The 27,420-nt window shown below is 36.5% G+C and overlaps 1 protein-coding gene across 1 annotated transcript in view; it reads left to right on the top strand.

The window, feature by feature from the left end:
• Positions 1-27,420, top strand: part of PAN2 (PAN2-PAN3 deadenylation complex catalytic subunit PAN2) — a 717,374-nt gene that overhangs the window by 295,123 nt on the left and 394,831 nt on the right. Inside the window, exons 14-15 of the mRNA XM_090393913.1 lie at positions 1,562-1,611; positions 14,419-14,570. Of these exons, the coding sequence (XP_090250039.1) occupies positions 1,562-1,611; positions 14,419-14,570 (202 nt within the window). The remainder of the gene's footprint in view (positions 1-1,561; positions 1,612-14,418; positions 14,571-27,420) is intronic.

The raw sequence follows: 27,420 nt of genomic DNA on the forward strand, positions 1-27,420 counted from the left end.
AACAGTGTCTCCAATCCAGCTTGATTAAAATTAATATAGGCTACTTACATATTTATTGCTGTCTTAGCCTGACATTAGCATTATTAAATTATACAAATCTTTATTGAGCTTCTAGTTCAGGACATACACTACTGATATATACTGATAAAGTTGATGTCCCACACAATGAAGATCCTAGAAAGGGTTCTTGATGGTAGATTGAGGGAGGAGGTGGAGATTGCAAAGGAACAATTTGGCTTCATGCCTGGTAGATCAACAACAGATGCTATCTTTGGGTTACGACAGATGATGGAAAAATATCGAGAGAAACAAAGGGAGCTACATCTGGTATTTATTGATCTGGAGAAAGCATACGATAGAGTGCCAAGGCAAGAAGTCTGGAGGTGTCTGAGGGAGAAGAAGGTGCGGGAGAAATATGTCAGGTTGGTGCAGGAAATGTACAGAAATGTGAAGACAAGTGTTCGGACCTGTTTGGGACAGACAGAAAGTTTTCAAGTAACAGTTGGCTTGCATCAAGGGTCAGCATTAAGTCCGTTTCTGTTTAATATTGTGATGGAGGTGGTAACAGAGGAGGTGAGAGAAGATGCACCTTGGACAATGTTGTATGCAGATGACATCTTGCTGTGTGTAGATTCAAGAGAAGAAGCGGAAACTAAACTGGAAAGATGGAGAAAAGTACTGGAAGAGAGAGGTATGAGACTGAGCAGAAGTAAGACAGAGTATATGTGTTGCGCAGTGGGCGGTGGCCAGGAGACAGACCTGGAGCTGGAAGGAAATGTCATCAGGAAGGTGAGAGACTTTAGATACTTAGGTTCGACAGTGGAAGAAGATGGAGGAGGTGAGAAGGAAGTGGGATGCAGGATACAAGCAGGTTGGAGGAACTGGAGGGAGATGGCTGGAGTGTTATGTGATAAGAGGGTGCCGATCAATCTGAAAGGCAAAATTTATAGGACAGTAGTGAGGCCAGCTATGACATATGCTATAGAAACTGTGGCCCTGAGGAAAAATAACATTAGCAGGATGGAAGTAGCAGAGATGAGAATGCTTAGGTGGATGTGCGGTGTGACCAGAAAGGATCATCTGAGAAATGACTATGTCAGGGGAACAGTGAAAGTTACGAACTTAGGAGCGAAAATACAGGAGGCAAGGTTGAGATGGTTTGGTCATGTGATGAGGAGGAAGGACGAATATGTGGGAAGAAGGGTCATGCAGATGGATGTGCAAGGAAGGCGGAAGCGTGGGCAGCCAAAGAAGAGATGGAGGGAGCTTGTAGAAGAGGACTTGAAGATGAAGAACTTGGATGTGGTGACAGCCCAAGACAGGAAGGTGTGGAGGAGACTCATAAGAAACAGTGACCCCACTTAAATGGGAGAAGCTGCAGAAGAAGAAGAAGAAGAATTGAGCTTCTAGTTCAGGACATACACTACTGATATATTTGTTATTTTTTTAGATGACTGAATTTCTTCCAAAAGCTTTGGCTGTTCCTTTATGAAATTGTGAAAGTCTGCACAAGAAAAATGTCTTTTAAAATGTGTTTTTGTAATTGATATTGTCTGTACAGTTTCAACAGACAACTGGTTCCTTTCATCAGTCCAAAATTCATTCATTCAAGTAAACACCCTATTTCTAGGAATACTGTGCAAAAATGTAGCATTTGTGCATAGTATTCCTAACACAAAACTCACAATGTTTCATTTTGTTCCCCAAAACTAATGTATGTCCTCATTTTTTATTAACTGAATTGTCTGAGTCCACTTCTTGCTACTCGTCACACCACATTTCTTCTCAGGATCAATCTTAGATTCACAAAAGTTGACTCATATTCTCAATTCTGGTGTGCATTATAAAGCTACTTGTGGAAAAACTATGCAAAAGGCATCAGAATCACCTCTGAATGGATTTTAGTGTCAACTGTTGGAAATAGGGTAAACCTCTTTACTAATTTTCAACAACAAATTGACAGTTAGATTAGAGTTTATGAAATAGAAGAAAAGTAAAACTTTTTTTTTTTTTTTTAATGGGACATTTGACACCCTCTTTGCATTTTCTTGAGACAGTGGGATCAGTGGCAGAAAAGGGGGAGGCACACTTCCATTAAAAACAGAGGACTCTGGTCATCTATTTATCCTCCACTTCATGCCACATAGCTTGAAACTTGCTGTTACAGTAATTATTACCACTATTGCTTTCATGAATTTCTACTCTGAGCTTGTGTCATCTGATATCTCTTCTGTCATTCCTAAAAATACTGTGTCTTGTACATCAATTCCAGTTACTACATCTCACTGAGAGTCTGGTTTTACTAATGCCAACAGTTTTAGTCTACAAAATATTCACCAAACTAACAAACTTGATCGCTTTCATTCTAATAGGATGCCAGCATATTGTATGTAAAGTGGAATTATCCCTCCTGAAGGATAAGTAACTTTTTCGTAAGATTAGGTTAACTCCTTGTAGTTTTTGTTTTAAATGGGTGTGAGATTGACTGAGCTAGTTAGTTTGTAAGGAAATGTTGTATTTTTTTTGTTTAAATATGATATTGTCAGCATGGCACCAATGCATGGATGAACAATGGTGGGTGATTTGAATTTGTGGGATTTTATTCAGTGCAGTTTGTGTGTGTGAAATGTATTCGGCAAGAAAATTAAAGGATATGTGGAAGGAAATGGGGAGAGAGAGAGAGAGAGTGTAAGTAAACATTGTATTTTTTTAAAGAAATTAAATATGATATTGTCAGCATTGCACCAATGTGTGGACAAACAATGGTGGCAAAGACTTTGTTGGCAATTTGAATTTGCAGGAGTTTATTCGGTGCAGTGTGTGTGTGTGAAATGTATTTGTCGAGAAAATTAAAGGATATGTGGAAGGAAATTGAAACTGGAGAGAGAGAGTGTATATAGTGTTTCAAAAGTGAATGTCTGTTAGGTAACAAGAACACAGCAAATACTAGAATGAACAGTACCAACGGTAGGCTTGAAAATGATGCTATTAATGTTGAATGTGCAGCTGTGGAAATAGAGGAGAACGAAATGGACATAACAAAATTGTGCGCTTGAATGTTATCCTTCATAGGACAAAACACAAAATCAAAAAATTGCAGAAGCAACAAGAGATTAGTGAGACTGACAAGAGAGAAGCAAGTGGTCCAAAGGAATAATGAAGACCAACAAACAAGAAAAAAAAAAAAATTGGAGAAAATCATGTATGGAGACTCAACGATCAGGAGAGTACTTAATGAAAGTGTGACAAAATCATGTTTTCTGGGTACAAAAATTCATGATATTAGCCAAGCCATCTGGATGCAAAAAGGTAAGTCAAAGGAAATTCTGTTAGGGAGGATGTAAAAGAGTTGTTAGAAGAGGCAAAACTGAAGAGCGAGAAGGTGAAGATTATGTCTCCTACCATTCTGTGATAGAGGCAAAACTGAGGAGGAGGGTGTTGATAGCCAATGAGTCTATCCATAGATTGTGCAGAAGGAAAGATGTAGGATTTGTGAATCTGTGGTCTGTTGATGGAAAGGAGGAGTTACACAATTCTGATGGTCTGCATCTAAATGGTTTTGGTATTAGGTATCTAGAGAGCTTTGTTCACTGAGCATGCTGTAGCGCAAATTGGGAAACTTAAGCAATTAGGGTAGAAGCAAGTGAGTTTGTGTGAAGGCACCTGTGAAGTGAGTGTGAGAATGATCAAGTGAGGAATCTAGCCACTGAAGCAAAAATATTGAATACGGTAGTTGATTTAGAAAGTAAAGATGGGTGGGGGCCTAAAGGGATGATGCAGTTTCTACATACTGATGCCAGAAGTATAAGGAACAAGAGGGAGAAGTTTTTGCCATTGGTTAGTGCAAACTCACCAAAAGTTATAAGCATTAGTGAGAGTTGCTGACGTAGTTACAGTGACAGAATGTGAAGGATTTGGTAATTTCAGGGAAGATAAGATGGGAGGAGGGGTATTGCTGATGATAGCAGATAAATTGCAGCCAAAAAGAATAGGAGATAGGCAGGAGGATGACTGTTCATTTGAAGCAGTCTGGTATGAGATTAAGGCCAGTGAGACAAAATATACAGTTTGTTGTTGTTATATGCCAGGGAGTTACTCAGATGATCTGGAAGACATACATCACCAAATTAGTAGAATAAGTACAGGTTGAGTGATTATTATGGGAGCTTCAACCATGAAGATATAGACTGGAAGGAAGAAAGATCACATGGCAGGAAGGAAATAGAACTTATATACCTACTAAGAGATAATTACTTGAGGCAGCATGTGATGGAGAGGACTAGGGGTGGGAAAGTATTAGACCTGGTCATAGAATCAGAAGAGCTATCCATAACTAAGGTGACCATGACTGCATTGCCTCCCTCTGATTGTTGAAAGTGACCATGCAGTCTTGACTTAGGAGATAGTAAAACATGAGGAATATTCTACCAAGAGGGGCAATATGTAGAACTACAAGGCAGATGATTACGACAAGCTTAGAAGGAAGCTTAAATCTGTGCCATGGCATAAAATACTGCAGGATAAGGATGTTAGCATGGGATATAGTTAGGGGTTATCCAAAGGAAGCAATATTAAATTATATACCTAAGGTAAAGAGGGTTAATTGGATAGGAGTTAGATGAATGAGTAATATCATTAAGCATGAGCTGCAGAAGAAGAAAATGCCATTGAAGATATATAAAGAGAAAGGTGACCAGCATGGCAGGGAAGGCAAAATCAGATTATGAGAAGAATCTTGAATAGGCCAAATGAAATCTCAAAGAGTTCTTTTGTTATGTGGCAAGTAAGAAGAAGAATGACTATGGAAGATTAACCTTAATGAGTGATGATGGTCACAAGGAGATAGAAGGGGATAAAATAGTTGAGTTACTGAGTGATCACTTTGCAAGGGTATATCATCCTAGTGAGGTTATTGCTTTAACATATGTGACAGACAGATACTGATGTGACAAAAGAGATGAATGAATTGAAGTTTCTTAGGATATTGCAGAATCTCGCTGTAAATACCGCTGTCAGATTAGATGGGATATTGCTTTAATTTAAATCTCAGCTCTGGTAGAATTCAAAGGGAGTGGAAAGAGGGCAAAATAATTCCCTTGCATAAGGGAGGTTCTTAGACTGCAGTAACAAATTATAGACCAATCAGTATTTCAGGCATGGTGATGAAAGTACTAGAAAAAATTGATCAAAAAAGAGACTTCAAGAGTGGGTAAATAAAAATATGATACTGTATGAGGGTCAGCATGGCTTTGTGATGGGTTGGTCATGCTTTAGTAATTTATTAACTTTTTATAATAGAGTAATAGCCTGAGTTGGATAAAGGAAATGGCCTTCATAATGATTTTGCAAAGGCATTTCACTGAATAACGCATGGAATGCTGTTATGCAAATTAGAACAAATGGTGATGGATATGACACTGGTTACAATAAGAGGATGGCTGCTGGACAGATATAAAAAAGTGATATATGGAAGGGAAGAATCGAGGCAAAATCAGATACCTAGTGGTGTGCCACAAGGTTCAGTCTGGGACCATTGGTGTTTAATTTTGTACATAAATGATATAGGAAATGTTCAGTTGTTTGCTGATATGAAATTAGGTAGAGTAATAGTTAATCAAGGCGATGTGGAGAGTGATTTAAACAGGATGTTAGTATGGGCAAAAATAATGGGTGTCAGTTTAATGTGGAGAAATGGAATTATGCATTTTGGGAAAATAAATTACAAGCCATTTATCATATTGATGGCACTGTACTCCAGGAAATAAATGAAACTAGAGATTTGGAAGGGGGGAATAATCAGAATTTCAATTTTGATTAACCACCCTAATCTTAACAATAATCGGGACATAAAAATCCCAAAAATTTAGATGCCACACATTCAGCCCACTTAGTTTTCCAGCAAACCCTGACTTTAGGACTCTAAGCAATTTTTCAGCTTTCTTGGCCGCTATCCATACTAGTTTGTTGTAATTTATATGTATAATTATATAAGTAATTTTTTTGTGTGAACATGTTGCTCTCCAGCTTAATTTAATTTTGTAACCTAATAGATAATAATAACAGGACTCTACCTTTGATGTAGCAAGGATTTTTTTTTTTCCACCAGAGGTCAGGCCAATAGTTTTAACAGTTAATCAGTAACTTTAGCATTCCAAGTAGATTGCAGTGCATCTTGTTTCTTTGTACATTTGTGTATACTCCAGATGATGACTTTAATGTGAATGTCGAAATGTCGAGTGTTTATTTTGGTTTATATTAAAATAAAGTTTTACTCTAACGTGTAGTTGTTTCCATAATTTTTGTGATGCACAGTTTAGAGGACATATTGCTAAGGTAGCCCATAAGATTACTCAGCTATTGAAGAACACATTAACATACAGAGATAAGGAAGTTGTTATTCCTCTTTATAACGCCTTAATTCATCCACACTTGGATAACTGTTCTCAGATCTGGTCTCTTGGGTTTCTTGGGGATGAGGAAGCAGTGGAGAGGATTTAGAGGCACGTGACCAAGATGATGGGTGGCCTGTGGAATGTTCCCTATGGGAATAGATTGAGGGTATGTGGATTGCAGAAGTTGATTGATAGTTGAAATAGAGGGAATTTGATAGAAATATTTAAGTTGCTTGAAGGGTTTTATAAGATTTTATGAGATTTTTATAAGATTCAGGGGAAATGTTTCAGCACTTGGCTAGAGGGAGCAGAACAATGGGTCATCCATGGAAGTTGAATAAAGGTGTATTAGTAAAGTGTGAGCACTAGATGTTTTCTTGGAGAGTTGGGAATAAGTGGAATGAGTTGCCACAGTCAGTTGTGAGTGCTTTGTGTCAGTTAATGGGTTCAAGGAGAGGTATGGTAGATTGTGTCTCCCATAATGAGTCCATGAAGACTCCATGGGTGCCCATATAATAATAATAATGCTTCAGGCATTTATGTATAGACACAACAAGTTACCTGCCCACTTTTTTTTCATATACTTTCAACCGAGCCAAAAAAAAGACTACAGTCTTTTTGGCTCAGTTGAACTTCCTCCTTTCCATTTCCAGATATACTGAAAATCTGAATGCAGAGCACAGTCCATCCTTTCACCAGATTCATAGCCATGCTTATTGATGTTCTATCACTGTTTATGTGTGCAAACCCTAGCTGAACTTGCACACAAATTCTCAGCATTCCTCCAGATGATAGTTTCCCTAACTCACTGCATTTATGTCTAAGGTCCACTAAAGAATTTCTCTAGGCACCTCATGTCAAATCCACTGAAGTACTGACCATCCCTCTTATCTAAGTCTTTTCTACCATCAAAATCTCTGCACATCCAAACTCACACTCATTGATTCATTTGCTATCATTGCCCTCTTTTTTAACTCATTCCTATCATATCACAATAAAAAACTAACAATTTTTACTTTCTCACTCTTGCTTCTGCCTTTCATCCATCAATCCTTTCATATCGTCATGTTGGAGGCTTAATGGAATATATACAGACTCGGAAAGGACTAAAACTGATTTTAATACTTCCAATATTTCATCTCAGTCACTGAGATTTCTTCAGGGATTACAAAAAACAAATGTAACACACACACACACACACACACACACACACACACACACACACACACACACACACACACACACACACACACACACACACTCAAATACAACACAATGCTAAGTCAAACACGTGGGTGACTCTAAAGTCTTATCTAGGTGTGCGACCTCTATGGGCGTTTGTAAGTGGCCTAGGATGTAAGGTGGGAGATCTCTGATAATTAATGTTTCCCAGATTTTGGGGAGTTTTATGCAACCGTATTTATTTAAATTTGGTTGATTTCTGAGTGCCACTGCATATTCTAAAAATAGTCTTTCTTTTTTGAATTTACTATGGTGGAGCATGATGGTTATTTTCCAGGAGATCCTGTATGTTGTATCCAAAACATGGTCTGCGAGGCCAGATTGACCATAGTCGTGATTGCAGATGTATGGTTTGTGTTCTTCTAAGCAGATGATTGCTGATCTACCTGTCTGTCCAAAGTAAACCAGCTTACAGGAACAGGGCACTTTATAAACTCCAGGAACTAAAAGAGGAGGAAGCTGATCTTTGGTAGATGGATAAGGGTAGCAAATTTACGGTGGGGCTTAAATGCTGTGTGGAGGTTGTACTTTTTTAAGGATCTGGCTATTTTTTCTCATGTGCCACATATCTAGGGTATGGTGATGGCATTTCTGAACTATTTCTGAAGAGATGGCCAGGGAATGGGGAAGGAACTGATTATTGTTTTAATTCTGTAATCAGTTAAAATCAGTTGTAATCCCTTCTGAGTGCTGTATATATCCCATTAAGCCTCCAACATAATGTCCTCACAGCACTTAAGCCTCAACACATGGATTCCTTTTGTATCTGCTCTTACTCTAGTTATAACCATGCTCCAGAAATACTACTTAAATCTATTGGCCACATAAAAATTTTACTTGCCTGTAGTATGAACTGTGATAAAAGGTGTGTGTGTATGTATGTATGTATATAATATAAAAAAAATTATACTTAGAACTGAACTTATTTGGTTAGCCTTTGGAAAATACAATGAAGTACTCAAAGGAAAGATCCCAATCTGCCTTAAAAGAAAAATATCTGACAGTTGTTTACTTCCAGTTCATGACCTATGGAAGTGAAACATGGACTTTGACTAACAAATTGAGATTTCCCAAAGAAAAATGGAAAGGTCATTACTTGGAATTACCATTCTAGATAGAAAGCGCAATACTTGGAGCAGAACTCAGACTAGGGTGAGAGACATTATAATAGCCATTAAAAGATCCAAATAGCAGTGGATAGGTCATATTGCAAGAAGTAACATTCAACATTGGATAACGATATCAGAATTGCATCCTAAAGATGGAAAGATTACTACAGGAAAACCAAAGAGATAGCTTGAATTCAGTGGTATAGAAAAGCTCAAGATAGAATAAATGGAAGACTTTGAGTGAGGCCTTCATTCAGCAGTAGATAGAAAATGGCTAATAATGATGATGATATATATACTGCACACACATCTTTAATAGAAGGTAAAACAAAGTCAAATTATATACAATAATTTGTAAGATATGGCATGTCTTTATTTTGTTAGTCTGCCTATTCCCCCACCCTCATGTTACGTGCCACTTCTGTTCCGCTTCCTGCTAACTAATTACTAGTTTCCCATGACAAGAAGAACTCTTTTATTTCACTCTCTCATTATAGTTGGTATTACATACCAACTATAAGCAAATATGTTTTTGTAAATATTTAGAGGGTATTTTGAGAATGATATCTTTGTTTTTATTTATAGATTTTACTTATACGTCAACTTACAGGTGATGCTTTGACAGATGAGGAGCCATTTAGCAGAGATGATAGTGAAATTGATTTTTAGAATTAGTCAGTAACCATGAGTCTAATACAGAACAAGACTGTGAGGAAGAATCCACAGAGAATCCACTGATATTAATTAAAAAGATATGGATTTCTATAATACACTCCATTATTTGGATGTGTCTGTGGGACCTTACCACTTTTCTTACATTTTCCCACCTCACCAGCTCTGGGTTAATGACATCAGCAGTATTTGACACAAATCTTTTCATGTAATTTTGATACTGTTCTACTACTGAGCCAATGAATTCTTTGAAGTCAGTAAATGGTGTATTGAATGTAGCTTTATATTAAGCTGTATTAAGAAGGCACTTCAGGTGTTTTATCAGTTTAGTTTTTCTTTCTTTGGAAAGCAGCAAGAGATGTGTTTCTTGTAATAATCTAGAGTTTATCAGTAGCCCTAGAATATTTTTTATACATTACAGAATTCAAATTTGTCTTTGTGGAACGTCCACTTGAATTCCTTGAACCATTTGTCTTGAAAGCACACGCCTTGACTGTTTTTAGTTGGCAACACAATGGAACTCCTTTCTCTAATGTTGAATATTTTCTGGTTATTTTTATTTGAATATTTTCTTTACTGTGCATAACAAATAGTGAATTTATATAACAAATCCATAAAGTTTATTTAATAGGAAAGACAGTCAAGTCTGTAAAAACAACAGAAAATAGCCAACATTAACAACAGAGCCAGACAAGCATCTCATGATGTAATGCCAATAAAATGATCTGGTCTCACACATCTTGGCAAGATAACTGTGGTTTTAAAATAACACTATTAAAAGCCTTTTTGTCATATATTTTCAAGTATGTAATTACACTATACTAATTCACTTTGAGAATTGTGAAAATAAATTTACACCAATACTACAGTATGTTCAGGGTTAAAGAGGGTTTGAGAGAATTATAGTTGGCAGTAAAATAAATGAAAATAATTATTGTTAAATAAATTTTTTAAGGGTTTTTCTGATTTTTGTAATAATAGTTATGACTTGCAAGTTATGTAAAATACAGTGTAGTTTGAGAATAGCTGACTATTTATTTCAAAATTAATCTGAAAATAGGCTTCACTTTATAACAGAAGGTGAGAGAAATAGCACCAGCCTGTTCTTGGTGCTATTTCTCTCACCGAATCTAAATAAATATGGTTGCATTAAACTTCTGAAAATTGGGAAACATTAATTATCATAGATCCTACCTTATATTCTAGGCCACCTACAATTGCCCATAGAGGATGCACCACTTAGATAGGACTTTAGAGTCACCCATGTGTTTGACTTAGCATTGTGTTGTATTTGAGTGTGTGTGTGTTACATTCTTTTTTTAATAATCCATGAAGATGTCTCAGTGACTGAGATGAAATATTGGAAGTATTAAAATCAGTTTTAATCCTTTCCAAGTGCTGTATATATTCCATTAAGCCTCCAGCATGGTGTCATCATAGCACTTAAGCCTCAACACATGGATAAGTTAGCAATATTTAATTTGCTTATTGATTTTATATTGATTCAAAGGAGATTTTTCATTATATGACTAATGTGAGGAAAACTAGGATCATCCCTGGAAATTATGTGCGAGTATAGTTAGCAATGGCGTAGGGCTAGATTTTTTACTTAGAGAGTGGTGAATTAGTGGAATAGGTTGCTTGTGCCAGATGTGAGTGCCAGAGTCATGAAGGAGTTCATAGTTGGGGCACTCACAACCATGAAACATGCAAATGATGGTTGGTGTTGATGTTAGTGAACCTCCCACAATGAGTCTATGCTCTCCATGCTGATACCTACATATCGTAGTATTATTAATAGTAATTAATAATACTATGATATGTAGTATTATTAATTAATTATCTGCCATTTCTAAAGAATTTTTTTATCTAATTGTTTTTTTTTTCCTTCTGTTAAAGTATTTAAAAATTTTAGGAAACTAATGTATATTTGGAATGTGCTACTAATGTGCTGTTTGGAATGATTGAAGGAAAGAAAAAAGAGGAAGACCAAACAGAGAATGGGACGATGACATCGTCAAATGGTGTGGAAACTCTATACACAAATCGAGTCATCTTGTACAAAACAGAATGCAATAGAAGAATCATATCAAGATGGCAGCAGACACCTACAAGCATTGGACCCATGGTTGTTGATGATGATTGATGATAAATGTATATTTATTAACATTAAAGTTACATTACTCAGTCAACATATTTTGTTTTAATCCTTTTAAATTCAGAAATAATCCTGATAAATTTTTAATTTCTGTATTTATTTAGTATATGGGTAAAAAAAAAAAATAAAAAAAAACATTGATATGCAAATTGATACAAATTAGCACTGAACAATAGTGCTATTTGAGAGTAAGTGCAAATTTCTGAGACTTCCAAGGAAGGATTGCATATGCCAGTCATCAGTCATATAATGCATGGTCTGCATAGCGCCACACATGCAAAGGGGTGACTCTGGAATTCTCCACTGAATTCCATATAATTAGTGGACATCTAAGCCTTGTCTGCTTCTAAATTTTTTTAGCTGGCTTCAGAGGTGTCAAGGTAGATTGAATCTGAAAGATTTGATATTTTGGACTGTGATCTGGAGTTTGGTTTGCAGTTAATTCCAGAGGCTTCTCCACCAGTTCCAAGGGCCATCATCTTACATTTCCACAAACCAAATAGGAGATCTGGAGATAGGTGGCAAGCTGGAGATTGTAAGATATCTTGTTGTATGGAAAGGTTGATGCCATTTCTGATTTATTTCTTTAATGGATACCTCTTCTCTTCTTAAGCTTGGATGAGTAATATGGGAAAGGACTGACAACCATGATAGAGGAGTAGACCTTATGGTACCAGAAATGGTTCACATTGTTATTTTAAGGTGTGTGTGTGTGTGTGTGTGTGTGTGTGTGTGTGTGTGTGTGTGTGTGTGTGTGTGTGTGTGTGTGTGTGTCAATCAATGAGAGTCATGTAGTGACTTCAGCTTCAAACTGGCGCGCAGTACTCCACCACTGAGAAAACAAGACCAGGACTGCTGTTGTGAGGGTCAAAGTATTACAACCCCCAAGTTGTGCTTGTGAGCTTATGACATTGTTCCTGTCAGATATCACTAAATTTATTTTTTTTATATTATTTTTTTTTTCTTCTTTCAAATGCTGTCAGTATGTTAATCTGCTATTAAGTCAACATCAAGATAGCAAGAGTTACTTTCATGGATTACAATCCTGTTGCAGAAGTTTCTTAGTTTTCTTTGGGCCTCATGTTATTTAGGTGGAAAGCATAAACAACAATTTTACCGGGGTTAGGAGATATCTCCCAAGTTTTAAAGAAGTTTTGCAGTGAACACAGATCTTTGCTCAGTGTTTCCTTGAATCATCAGAAGTTATTTTGGGTGCAATTTGCTTTGTTTTCAGCATGGAAAAAACTTTCAGCTGCCTGTTGTTGGGGGGGGGGTATGTAATTTGTGTACATGTTGAATAGAACTAGGGCAAGGACAGATCCTTGTGGGATTCTATCCTGTATGATCAATTGTCTGCTTTTTTTTTTTTATGAATTCAGATGAACCTTTATTTTCCTATTAGAGAGCATTTGTTCTATTAATTGTAGCATTTTTCGAAGGTTTACTATTTTGGCTGTTTTATATGGTGAGCTTTCCTTTCATTTGGTGTCATAAGCTGATATTATGTAGATAAAGGCAGTACCTGTTTTTAAAAACCCTTTTGGTATCTAACATATCTGTGTGGGTTGTTATGGTCAGGACAGCAGCTTCTGCCAGGTCTAAACCCAGCCTGTTAATTAGGTAAGATGGCAGCTATTTTTGGAGAGATTCTAGAAAGGATACTGCTTTCAAAAGTTTGTAAGGAGTGCAGAGCAGTGCTAGAGGTAGTTATTAGGGTCATTAATTTACTTGTTTGGTTTGGCAAGGCTATTATTATATTTGATTCATGCCAAAGTTTTGGGATTTGTTCAATATTTATTACTGAATAAAAGAAATTAGATGCCAGTTTTTTTTTTTTATTTTTTTATTTTTTAAGGTTAGGAGTATATGCTGTGAATGTAGGACATGATGAAAAATACTTTTTGTAAAAATGAATCTCTTTTTTGATATTTGTGCAAATGATACACATTTTGGAATTTTGGGTTTAGTTTTTTGTGTTATGATTTTTGTATTACTGTTTGCATTTCATTTTCCTTTAGCTCTGTTGGGGGTACTGATGCTTTCTATTCCACAGAACAGCAAACAGTCCTTTCAACTTGATGTGGTAAAGCTGAGGGCATTCATTTATTCATGTCAGCAAGCTTTTTTATCTTCACGTAAGGGCCTTAAGAGGACAGAGGCATTGTCTGTATTGTTCTGTTGTTTGTGTTCTGCCAGAAGAACACTGCTTTCAGTTGACCAGCATGGTATATAGATCTTTCTGAATCCTCTGGGGATATGTGTTTTGCCAGATGATAAGAGAATTTTGGTGAATCTTTCATAGTTATCAATTCTAGGTGGAATTATGTTGGTGTTATTTTCAATGAATTTAGTGAATTTTGGCCAGTTTTCTTTTCTGAGATTCCATCAGAGTTTTGGGAAGGTGTTTATTCTTGGGATTATAAATCCTGTTGCAATTAAACATGGTCTGTGCTCACTGTGCAGAAGAAAAGGCAGTACTTCATAGGTTGAAGTGAGAGGAGTTCCTTCTGTATCATTGGTAGTAAAGAAGAGATCAGGGGTTGTGTCTAATTTGTATCTTCCAGATTTGAATGTTGCAGGTTACTTGCTGTCAGAGAGGAGGTTGTGATTGCTTGTTAGCATCCAATCTGTCAGTTTTAGACCTTGGTTGTTGTTGTTGTCATCATTATTGTAAAAAAGAAAATATTCTTATCAATTAGAAATAATAGAATTTGAATTCTTATTAAACATTTTAAAATATTATAATTTAAATAGTTTCTTTCTTTTTTTTTTCTGGTTTTTCACTAGTTTTTAAATCATGCTTAATGATTTAAAATTTCATAAATATGTTATTTATTTTATGTAGGAAATATTCAGAACCCAGTTATCATTCAGTTGTAACAAAGTTGTTTGGTGCCAAACTTATTAGTTGTAACAGATGTCGGTGTGGAAATGAAAGTCAACAAGAATCCACTACATTATTGTGTTCATTAGTTTATCCAGATTCTATAATGCCTGGTAATATTTTCATATTATTTTTCTCTGCATATAATGTTTCGAAAAAAAAAAATTCCACTAACAAAACCGGACACAAATTGTATTCTTGTTTTCATACCTACATAGTAAACAGAAAATTGAATTTAATGAGCCAAAAAAAACAATTTCATGATGAATAGTGCCATTTTGCAATGCATTAAGCTGAATCACTTATTCTGCAAATCACTAAAATTTGAATTTCTGTATTCATATTTAAGTCGAAATCTAATGATTCTATACATGCTAGGTTAATGAATTTATCATTTCATTATTGATTGCAGTTCTGGAAATGTTGTATATTCAAAATGCCCCAAATAACTATGTTTTGTTTCTTAGAACAGTAACTTTTGTGATATCCCGTAAGAACTTTTATTGTTCTTTTGCTTGGGATCTTCTTCCATCCTACCAACGAGAGACTAAAAATTTAGCATAGTTATTGTAAAGTTTTGCTTTATAATAGTTATCTCCCTCCACATGGACCACCTTTTCATGGTGGAGAAGACCTCCCAGCAATGAGCTCTTTTCCTTCTTCCTCTGTTTTCTCTTTTTTTTTCCCCCATATTTTTTGCTTTACTTCTTAGTCTTTTTTACTGTACTCTTTTCCAGACCAGCATCACTGGGATCCATTGCCCTGCCATCACCCAAGGATGTCTGGAAAGGAGGATCCTTGTACTCTTTCACTTCTTTGCCATCTGTTTTCTAATTATCAGCAGCCCTGAATGTCTTGGCCAAGATAAATTGGCTAATGGATTTGCTTGCAAGAGTCAACAGTGTTACAGTAAGTATAATACCCCATGGTCTGGAGATGAGGTCCAAGGATTGCTGTGGTGCTGGTGTAGCATCTAGGGTAACCCTAGTTTTTATATCTGGTCCACACACACACAAAAGATCACAAGACCTATAGTACACTAGTGCCATGTGTGGGCAAGATGAATAGAAGAAAGAAAGGAGGAGCCTGTTGGCATTTTGCTTGAACTGTTGAGGGCTGTAATCTTTGGGGAAGGCAGAGCAGAGTGGAGGAGACTGTTCTAAAGGATGGAAGTAGATGGAATAAAAAAGGAGGCAGTGAAGTTGGTTTGGCAAGTTTTAAGATAGGACTGTAAAAGGGTGTTGGTTAGCAGTGGCCCTTGTTTTAGTATTCCACTTCCTAGCACAGTCACTGATTGCTACAGATTGGTGGTGGAAAGCACTGGTGTTAAAAAAAAAAAAAAAAAAAAAAAAAAAAAAAAAAAAAAAAAAAAAATCTTTTGAGCTTGAAATTTTCCAGGAGTCCTAACAAGGCCCGACCAGGAGTCCTAACAAGGCCCGACCAAGTACAGATACCAAGGTACATTATTTGATAACAAAAATAAGAAATTACATTTGACACCAGTAAAAATGTACCAGTATTTCATATCATCAGTGCAACAGGTGAGAATCCAATAGGCAAAATGTCACCTTTCTTTATTCAGATGGGTTTAAAAGGACTGGCCAGATCTCCTAAAACAGTCATGATATGCTGATAATTTTGTAACAACATCATGTCCACAGTGCTCAGATAAACTACTAACAGTTATGGGATAACACCACCTAAAACATTTAACTCTTTTAGATGAGTGATATCAGATGATCTCCTTGATGTTCCAGATGAGGAAATATGTTCAGAGCTTATAGTGTAAAATTCAATGCAACATCATAATTCTTACATTGTTTAATTGCATCGATTTTACAGGAGTCACATCCGAAATTCAAAGAATTATAAACTTGTATATAATAGATGTAAACAATAATATCAGCCCATATAAAATTAGCCCAGAAAAATTTACATGATAATGTAGATAGAAAAAATATGAGTGTGTATTTCAAAAGAAAATCCCTTAGAGAGCTGAAGTATGTTAAAATTACCTACATAAGTAATACAAAATGCCCATCTGTAGAAACCCCAAGGAATTAAACATGCTAAAATAAAGTAAACAAGTATCTAAAAATAGAAGTTTAGGGGCAATTACCTTAGAGTTTGGAAGTATATTTGATGTATCATTTGGTATAGGGTAGAATGGAAACCCATTATAACCAAAGCAGTCCGACACTGCTGTCAAGGTCGATAGCAGAAGGGGCGGTATATATCAGAAGCTATTACGCTATGCTGAAAAAGGGATTAAACTACACTTCAGGGAGATAGAAGTCAGAACTTTCTAGAAGCAAAAGAGTTAGCACGTGATAGGCACGGGGATCTCAGACCTTAGTTCAAAGTTTGAGCGGAAATATTTGGGGTCTAAGAAACTTCGCGCAAGGTCCAGAGAGGCGAAATAAAAAGGTCAGGAATGGTCTAAGGTGGATTGACTTGGAGAGATGTGATGCCAGGAGAAAAGAGGGGGGGGGGTCGATCCATGGACTACGTACGATCCCAGATGAAGTCATGGAGGGAAAACAGAGGCGAAACCTTGTAGAGCGATCAGTGGCCCAGGACCAAGATGACCCTATGTCCGAGTGCCCACTACGTCGAAAGATCATGCTCCAGCCCTGTGAGTAATTCCAGAGGAGAACACTGTGTCCATGATGCGTCTGACGCGATAGAGCAAGCCGTAACAATAGAGGGGGGAGATCCAGAATAAGCCCGAAGAGAAGATACAATTAAAGTGCAATTGTGCCTATGAAAGAATTAATGTGAGTTGAATTTTTTTGTCGAAAACCTTCTCTTAATTTATGATGTGAAGGATTGTTTTGGATAGACTGAATTCATAGGATTGAAGGATGTAATAGATTGAAAAATAATTCGTATGAAGTAAATCCGCTTTTAGAATAATTAAAAAGATGTTAATGAAAGTTTAAGCTTACGTTGTATTACATTGAAATGGTTTAAAAGAGCTGATAAGAAAATTATAGAAAATAGAATTGTAATGGTGTGAAAGGTTGATTGCTAAGTGAGTGTTACATTCTTTTTGTGAAAGTTAGAATTGGAGATTTATATTAGTCAAAGCATGATAATTCCTAGATTGTAAATGGGATGATAGTTATTTGATATACAGAATTAATTGTTTGGTGATTTATGTATTTGAAGCTTATAACATGCCTGAGAGTTGTTCTATGTAATGTTTTAATTTTGATGCTTAGCCTTGAGAGGAAATGATAGTAACATCATTTAAGTGCATATGTTGTATTACTGTCTTAGTGTAAATAAATATGTTTGTTTTATTTATAAGAAGTGCCGTCTGAACCTTTTAGCAACTGCACTGTTCCCAAATAAAGCTGATCCTGTAAGTGGGAAAGAAATTAAGCCTTGGTACGAACTTTATGTTAGGAGTTAGCCACGACTGTAATTAACTGTATAGAGGTGCTTTACTGGAGGTATAATTAATTTCTTATGCCAATTAGAGATTTTTAGTGGCGCAGCCTGGAATAATCAAATAAATTTCTAGAAATCTCAAGTATAAGTTTAATATACTGAAGGTAGAGAAAAGGAATTAAGATTAACTGACTATATAGAAAGGTAATGGATAAGGATAAAGTATAATAAAGTTAACAAATGAAAATATAGAAGACAAGTCTAAAGAAATCGATAGACAGATTTAAGATAGAAATATTACAAAGGTGCAGTAACAGAAACATAAGTAAAATGCTAAATAAAAGAAGAAATCTCAAAATATTACAATAGATTATGGAGTTAGAGATGTAGGGATGGTCACCTGGTTTTGCCTAAGAATACACCCAAGCGTTCAGCATTTCTGAAAGGAGAGTAATTAAACTGTCTTACCAGGGCTGTACACCCCAATCCATTGGGATGCATGAAATATCAGAAATATGTGCATGGCCAAATTGCCTGTTGTGGCTTTACTATCTGTGCCTGATGTAGTAAAGTGCAGGATAATAAATCTTGCTCTGCCAAAAAAGCTAAGTGTGTCAACTGTCAGAGAGATCTAATCTTCTCCCATACATATCAGAGGTGAAGGATGAAAAAGAAATACATAAAAAGAGAAAAAAAAATATTAGGATGAAAAGATGAAGCTAGCCACCGTGACCATATCTCTCCTGAAATTCTGTAATGCTGAGGAGATGCCAGTTAAGAAAATTTCAAAAGCAACTCAAGTACATATGTCTATTCCATTGTCCGATAAGTTTAGCATACCCAAACTTTACAATCGGGAGTGCCTCTCTATGGAGCATATTAGTCGTATATTACAGTATTACAGTCTAACTCCAGATGTATTGAAAATTTTTCCAGAGGAGGAAGAGATGGATGCCAGCCATCCATACTTCTCAAAATCAGTTGATAAATATAAACCTGACAAAGTAAACCCTCAGTTTCTCAGAAATTGGATAACCCAAAACAACAGGAAAATTTTTGCACTTCAACTTTGTTTTTAGCATAGACTGTAATTCCCAAAACATCTTGATTTCTACTCTATCCAAAGCTTTGATGTGACCCTGAGTGCATCCAGAAAAGATTAGAAAAGATTACCATGGGATATATTTTGTAGTTACCTTATCTTATAGCCTTTAAATGTGCTTTGGTCAAAGCATGTTATGTTAGATGCCAAGAGTCAAACAATCTTAAATCTAATTTGAATCATCATCAACTAATCAAACAAGTTCAAAAATTCTATCGGATAAAATCTGGGAAATGAAAAGTAGAAAAAGAACATACTGTTTGTCTTTTTGGAACATAATGGATATGTTGCTTATCATCCCAAAGTTATTGCAGACACTTTGGGCAAAAGTTTTTGTAGAATCTCAGCAACAGCTTCACATGCTCCTGAATTTTTAATATTGAAAGAACAACAAGAGAAACAGTGGCTAAAGTTTTCTGTAAACAGAATAGAGCCATCCAGTTACCATTTTTTAAGAATGAACTAAAGAGCTTTTTTATCTTCCATCATCTTCTGTGGATGATGAAAGATAAAATCTATTACTGGACAACAGAAGACTTACACAGTAAGAGCTTCTGGATTCTTTATAAATCAGTTGGAACTTTCATCCTAAAACCAGAAAAATATCGAACACAAGCAAACAATTATCAACCTACTGCCTCGACCAGCTGTCTTTATATGCTATTAGAGAAAACGATAAATGCTAGTTTGGGATATCTGAATTTTATACCAATATTGTTGGTGCTGTTGGGTAGTAGGTGACGATGTGTGTAGTTGGAGAATTAAAGTAGTGGAGAAAGAGTGTAGAGTTGGATGCAGTTGCAGGATTAAGTAGTAATGGAGATGTTGAGGTGTGTGTAATGGAGTATGTTAGCTTGCCTCACCACAATAAGTCCTTGGACTCCTTGGGATGTCATGTAATAATAATTATAACTTCAAATTAAAAATAAATGAATTCAGGGTTAAAAGTTAATAATGCAATATTTATAAAGTTATTTAAATGTTTGTTTTTGTAAGGCATGCTGTTCTGAACAGCACAAAAAAAGTTACTGTTCCTTGATATCCTTGTTGAAGTAAATGAAGAAGAAAAAATGGCTATCCTTTTCCATATACAGAAAACCCATCACAATGGGATGATTTTTAAATGCTGCTTCACATCACCATCCATCACAAAAGATAGGCATAACTAAAACTTTACGAGAAAGGGCATACAATATATCAAGCACATCAATTAAAAGGAATCAAGAACTGCACTACCTGAAACAGAACCTCACACTCAATGTTTATGAACCCAAGATGATCAGAAAAAATTTTAATATATATCGTGCAACTCCCTTACTTAAACAAGATTTCAAGAATGTAATCATGCTGCCTTACATCAAGAATGTCACAGACAAAGTGGCTGCATTGCTCCACAAGTACAATATAAAAGTGGTTTTTTACCTTTACAAAAAATCTCAAGATTCCTACATCCACCAAACCTCCACATCATCCCATGAAAAAACCAGGCATTTATAAGGTTCATTGCTCTTGTAGCATTTGTTATGTAGGCCAGACAGGAAGGTCAGGAAAGATCTGCATGTCTGAACTCATAAAAAATGTGGAAAAAAAAAAAAAAAAAGAGAACAGAAATCAGCCCTGGCATTCCACACAACTACTACGGGCCATCAAGTACTTTGGCAACAAACAAAAATGTCATATATTGATCATACATGTTTTACAACAAAATGTAAAGATGCCTTGTAAATGATTAGGATCCCTACACAATGCAATAAAAATCGAGGCTTAATTTTACATCAAGTATGGTCTGCTTTCATCAAACATTTAACTGCTATGGACCTAGGATATAGCATGTATGATACCACAGAATGTGATAGCAACAACTACCAATGTTCCAACATGCGTACAGTAACGAATTTACCGTTTGTATTCTAATCAATTATATGTAACAGTTGTGAAGTTATCAACACATCTAATATGTTATTTACTATTATAATAATGGAATTAACTCACGTAAAATATTCTTTATTCGTAGAATTTTCGCCTAAGTATCGTAGGCATCATCAGTACATCAAAATAGGTTTGTGTCGTGTAAAGATTTTTGTGTACTGGTACCCCTGATGATGTAATTTTACGACTTATGAAACTTGTTGGGTTTTAATTGCTTATTTTAATTAAATTGTTGATTTACATCACAATGTGGTCTTAATACTGAAAACTACTCACAGAACTGCTAAACCAACAGAAAAATCTATTTGCATTTTGAGGTGTTGTTTTTATTTTTGGCTTCTGAAAGTCTCACTTAGATACAAAATAAAATTATTTAGTAGAAAAGTCACTTATGTTATTGCAAGTGATTAAATGAACTTAAGATATTGATATCAATAATGACATAGCGAGACTTTTCTTATTTCTTGTTTCTTCTTTCCAGGTGAGATTGTTCATATCTTTATGTTGGAACATTGTGTTAGTATTGACTAATCTATGTCCTGAGCAGAAGTCCAGCAGATATTTACCATTATTATTAGTCTTATCCTTTTCTCCACATTTTTCCAAAATGTTTCTATATATCTGGTGGGATTCATTTCCTTCTCTACTGTTTAGATCTCCAACAAGGACCACTTTTTCACATTTATGTTGACTGCTCCAGAGCAGTCAACATTTATGTTGACTGCTCTGGAGACTCAAAAAAAAAAAAAAATCCCCCCCACTTCTTCCACAGGAGAACTTTCTGTGAGACCATAGGCACAGAAAAGTTTCATTGTCCATTTCCTCATTTTGAAGTTTGCCCACATGCAATGTTCCCTCTAATTTTTTGCTGTGAGTGTGCGCAGAAATTTTTGTGTGCAAAATTTGCCTTCTTTTGAAAAGTATGTGCACACCCATACAGTCACCATGCTGATCATTTAAGCAAAAAAGTTAAAAGATTTTAGTTCACTCTTAACCTTCTGGTGTCATTGGGACATCAGCCAGGTCACCCTAACTCCCCACCTTGTTCCCATACACGGCAGTAGCCACCCCAGTAAACAGTCGGAAATCACAATTCACAAGCCTTGGGCAGGACTCGATCCGGGGACTTTCGTGCATGTGAGGCCAACACGATACTGACTATACTAGCCTCTAGACATAAAGATATGCCTAGAGGCTAGATTTAATTAACTTGGTTGTATCTCAATGCATGCACATGAATGTTATTATTTAGTCTACTATTTTAAAATTCCTTTTAAAAATTAGAGAATTTTGAGACGCTACAATATTTTTAATTGTACTCTAATTTAAGTTTTTAAAAGTATTTAATTATTTTTATTAAAATTATGAAACCATTGTTTTAATTCATCATGATCTTGAACTAATTTGATCAGCCAATCACGTATGGGAATTTTCCATGAGTCAGGCCTCAGATGTAAACAAACTGTGTGCCATTCTATATGCTACTTAAAAATTACACATTTAAGCCACACCCCTTTCACTTTGACATCAAATCGCTAGCCTCAAATAGGGTTACTGTTAATAATTTATAAGTTGTGTAACTTCGAGAATCTAATAAAAAATGTTTATATGCTTGAGGTTATAGGCTTGAGCGTTGCCGAGTTACCGTATTTTTTAAAGAATTTATAGGTTAATGTTTAGGTGGAACTGCTTTAATTAATAAATTTTAATTTCATCTTGAAAATCTAGTGTTACGCGTGCACATGTGCACAGCTTAGAGGGAACATTGCCCACATGCCTCTACTTGAAACTGCCTTCCACTCAAGAAGTTTATCTTTGTGATTATCTTTGCCCACCCACATTGAAAGAGCTTCAACTATCAGTCAGTTGTGTGTCTTTGTTTGCCCTTATTAATGGGTTCAGATTTTCAGCAGAAAAAGGTGTCTGTACACTTCTGCTGAAAATGCACTCTTCACTCAGATCTTTAGTTAAAAATTGGACAAAGTATTATTCCCGTAGCAACAGAAACTAAGTGCTTAGGTTTCGTGTTTGACAGAAAGCTTACAATTCTTGCACACACATTTGTGAACAATGGAAAAGTGCAAGAGAGCATTGAATCTCCTTTGCATTCTACCCTCTGCTGAACGGGATATGATTCAATTTTCACTGCCGCCTCATCATTATGCCCTTGTTTGATCAAAGATCAATTATGGGTCCCAGATTTATGGTTCTGCAAGTGAGAATACATGTCATTGTTTGGAATCTGTCTATCACCGAATATATTCAAATAGCTCTGGTGTTTTTTTGCACATGCCCCATTATGTTTATGTTGATTCAAATGAACCTGCTCTTTCACTTTGATGGAAACAGTTGTCTCATGACTATGCCCTAAAAATAAAGTCTCTTCAAGAACATCCTACACAGACTAGTATTTTTTTTCTATGGTGTGAGGTTCAATGCACACATCAGACTGCTATATGTCCTTTTGGTATGCATGTTAAAGAGATTATGCAAGTTATTGGCATGAATGTTGACAACATTACTAGCACCAAATGTTATAGCATTCCTCCATAGCATGTTTGGACTAAATCCTGCAACCTCTCACTGCACCAGCTGAGGAAGTCTCACACTCTGTCATTCATCTACCTTCAACTATTTAATGCACACAGAGCAAAGAATCTGATTTTCTACCTATCTATACTGAGGTTTCAATGTTTGAAACCTTTGTTGGGTGTGGGAATGAATCATACCCACTCAGATCGCACAAGATGGTAGTAATTATATTCATTCATTCATTTCGTGTGGTGATTCACTGGCCGTGAGCCCCCTTTTACGGGGAGGTACGGCACCACCTCATTGCCCCCCTATTTTTATCCAGGCTCGGGACCGGCATAGCTGACAATTCAGACCTATGGCTGGAGGGATTGTCTTAAGTATTCCTGACTGTATCCGTGTGTGTTCACGGGGCCGGTTTCCCTACTTGCAGGATGAAAAACCCCAGATAAACTGGGAGAAAAACCCTGCTCTCCACGCTCAAGACCGTCTAACTTGGCTATGGCTGAGGAAGATCCTTAAGCTCCTCACGTCATCGATGGGAATCGAACCTAGGGCACTCCTTCCCCGGGCAGTGGTTGCAAAGTGTATAGCCACTAGGCTAACCGCACGGACTAGTAATTATATAGGAGAGGTGCAGTCAATTTAGCTTGCACTTGTGAATATAAAAGAAATTGGTCTGAAAAGTGTATGATGTATATATACTCATTGAGTTATTTACAGGCAATCTCCTCTCCTGTGCCCCATCCAGTTCTTTGTGAGGTTTTATAATTGTTGTACAAAATTAATATTCGTAATGTTTGGTAGTGTTGGATTCCAAACCACATTGGAATTATGGAAAGGGGAACTACAGATGCAGCTACTAGAACAGTTCTAGTAGCTGCATCTGTAGCCAGGGGTGCACCTGGGAATAAGTTACTCTAAACCTGTCCTCCCACATTTTATCGTTATTACAAGTGGTTTTCCCCTAAATTATCCAGTAAACAGAAATCACAACAGTAAGTACTAAGGAGCTGATTACTTTTACACAACCCATAAGAATTTAGAGAGTATCAAGTCAGTTATCTGTTCAATTAAATATCAGCCACATGCAAGCACTCACTATGCCTACTGTGTGAGGGAGAGATGGCTGCAACAAAGAGCAACAATGGTGGAGCACTTTGGATCTCACCAGAGCAGTGTAGTTGATCATTAACAAACCTAATGATAATATGATGTGCTACAGTTGTAATATTGATATTACTGATATGAAAAAAATGTCTAATATGTGATGTCTGTTGCCACTGGGTGCATGCTTCCTGTGCAAAAATAGAGGAGTCAGCACATAAACTATTTATCGACCTCAACCTGCCTTCCTTTTGTTTGCTGTGCCTCCTTTCTGTAATGGGGAAATCAGGAAATGAGTCGAAAGTCTTGAGTGACGAACACTATGGACGAAACTTTCTCCTCCAAAATCTGAATGCTGGAAGCCAAGCTTGAACTTCTCAATGATTTGTGTCACAATACAAGTATCCTCTCCCAACAATGCTAACAAACTCCTCGACTTAATCACATCAGTGGTACATGACTCGATTGAGGTCAAAACAAGAAATTTAATGCCATTCTTCAGAACCATCCAATGAAAACTGACAAATTTTTAAAAGATGACATCAGTAAATTAGAAGGAGAATGCAACTTTGATCCCAGAAATATCATCAGGTGCCATTGTTTTGGACCCATGAATAAAAGAAAGGATGGAACGAACTTCCCATGCCTCTTGAAGGTGACTTGCAACACACTGCCAAGCACATCTGAACCAATAACAAGTTCATGGGCACTTGCTCCCATTTGTCCATATGAGCTCATCTTGACCTATCTTTTGCCATTAGAGAACAAGGACATCAACTTCGAAAACAACTTTAAGAAAATTGCCATAATGGAGATGACAATTGGGTCATCGACTACAAACAAAGAAAGTTGGTAAAGGAGTCAATATACAGACACTAAATATATGCCCCATAGAGCTTTGCATATCTACTTCTCCACATACATGGCCTCAACTCCAACCCCAGTAGTGTCTGCTATCTTCGTTTCTACCTTCTTGGCAGAAGCCCAATCCCCCCTTGCCACCACTATTCATCTCAACTTTCCCATCTAGGGAAAGGGTGGCATATGCACAAAACTTCTCTCACATACCATACCACAGAGCACCCAACCTAGAATGCCCAACTTTGACCTTCTTTGGTTGAAAATCTCCCTGCCCCATTCAGTCAGATTCATTTGCAGTCTATAGTGCTTCCCCAATGCCACCAACACACTGAGCTCTTTACTTCCTCCCCTTGAACAATGATATTCTCCAGTCCACTTCCCTAAACAAAATCAACTAGGAGATTTCAATGTCCATAACACCAACTGGCTTTTCTCCTCAAGCAGGAGGAGTTGCTGAAACATTTGCTATTGCTAATGCCCTTATACAAATTGTTCACATGCCAATCAGAATACCAGGTAGCCCAAATCACCAAATCCTCAAACACCCTAGATCTCCTCCTCATCAGTGACTTTTCCAAATACACAGTGAATGTAGTAATCCCTATGTAATTCTGACCATAATCTAGTGCTTGTCCCCCTCTTTCATGGAACATTACATAGCCACTCCATACAAGAGTAGTTTGGCATTATAACAGTGCCAAGTGGGATAGCCTCCATGGCTTTTGTGATTTCCCATGGTTGGACTGTTATGTTCGACCTTTCAACCCAAACATATACACTGAATGTGTCACCGAAATAATCCTTACTGGAATGGAAACATATTCCACACTACTCTGAACTGCTGTCCTATAACTAATCCCTGGTTCTCTAAAGATGTGCCAAATCTGTACAAACAAAAAATCAAGCATACTACAAGCTACTCATGCCCAATATAGCTGCAAGAGCACTATTAATGCTTCCAAAGAAAAAGTGCATAAAAGCAAGAAATTTGCAGCTTGTCCAAACAGCAGCCAAGCATTTTGGTCTCTTGCCAAATCAACTTGTAACTTTTGCTTAAACCGCTCCCACCCTATCATACCCATATGACTCTATTGCATCATCACCCACAGAAAAAGTCAATCTCTTAGCTTCACACTTTACCTCCAGTGTTTACATAATCCCTCCCCAACCATTCCAGATGCTCAATACTCATCCCCCCCCCTTCTTTTTGCCAGAAAGAAATTGGAAAATTATTGTTCAAATTACACAAAAAAAACAGTCTCCTGGTCCTTATGGCATTCCTCTAATTGTCCTGAAGGTTTGTGTGCACGAGAACTGACTCCTATCCCTTGGTCACCAGTATATGTTTTCTCTCTTACTCCATTGATATCTTCCCCATATCCTGGAAATTGGCTTATGTTTAACCCACTCCTAAGAAGGGTGACAAATCACTGCCATCAATCACCTGTCTATGTGTGAACACTGCAACATGTGCCTCAGCATTTGTCATGTTCTGTTGGAGTGCCATCACTTCCTCAAGAAAGGAATGACATTTTTTCTTATCTGGCTGAGCCATATACACTCAGACAGATCTTATCAGACACTGACAAACTGCATGAAGTTTTAACCTTTTTAAAAATCATTAATTTATACCAACATGTTTGATTATAAATTTTATTTATATGTAGATAGTGTTTTGCTTGATGTATTTTTTTATTTTTTTAAAAAAAAACTTTTTTCACATAACATGTTATTTACTAATTTATCTCTTTATTAATATTGATTCATTACCTTGAGTACCTGTATCCTTTAGTTTGGCACAGCATGACCTTTGCTGTCCTTGAACCAACCAACCAACCAACTAAGAAATATGCTTACAAATAGCCCATATACATAGATTTGCTATGCTTGTTGGATTATGTGTAATGTATTGAGTACTTGGTTTTCTAGATGTTGTGTATCAACTACATTCTCTGAAAAATAGCCTGAGTACATGGTGAATTTAAATAATTCAAATATGTCAGGTGCTTAATAAGTGCATTCAGACTTATATGCCG

This window comes from Typopeltis vanoorti, chromosome 6 (assembly GCF_054136105.1).
Source record: "Typopeltis vanoorti isolate ZY-2024b chromosome 6, IOZ_Tvanoo_1.0, whole genome shotgun sequence".
In the NCBI taxonomy this organism is placed as follows: domain Eukaryota; kingdom Metazoa; phylum Arthropoda; class Arachnida; order Uropygi; family Thelyphonidae; genus Typopeltis; species Typopeltis vanoorti.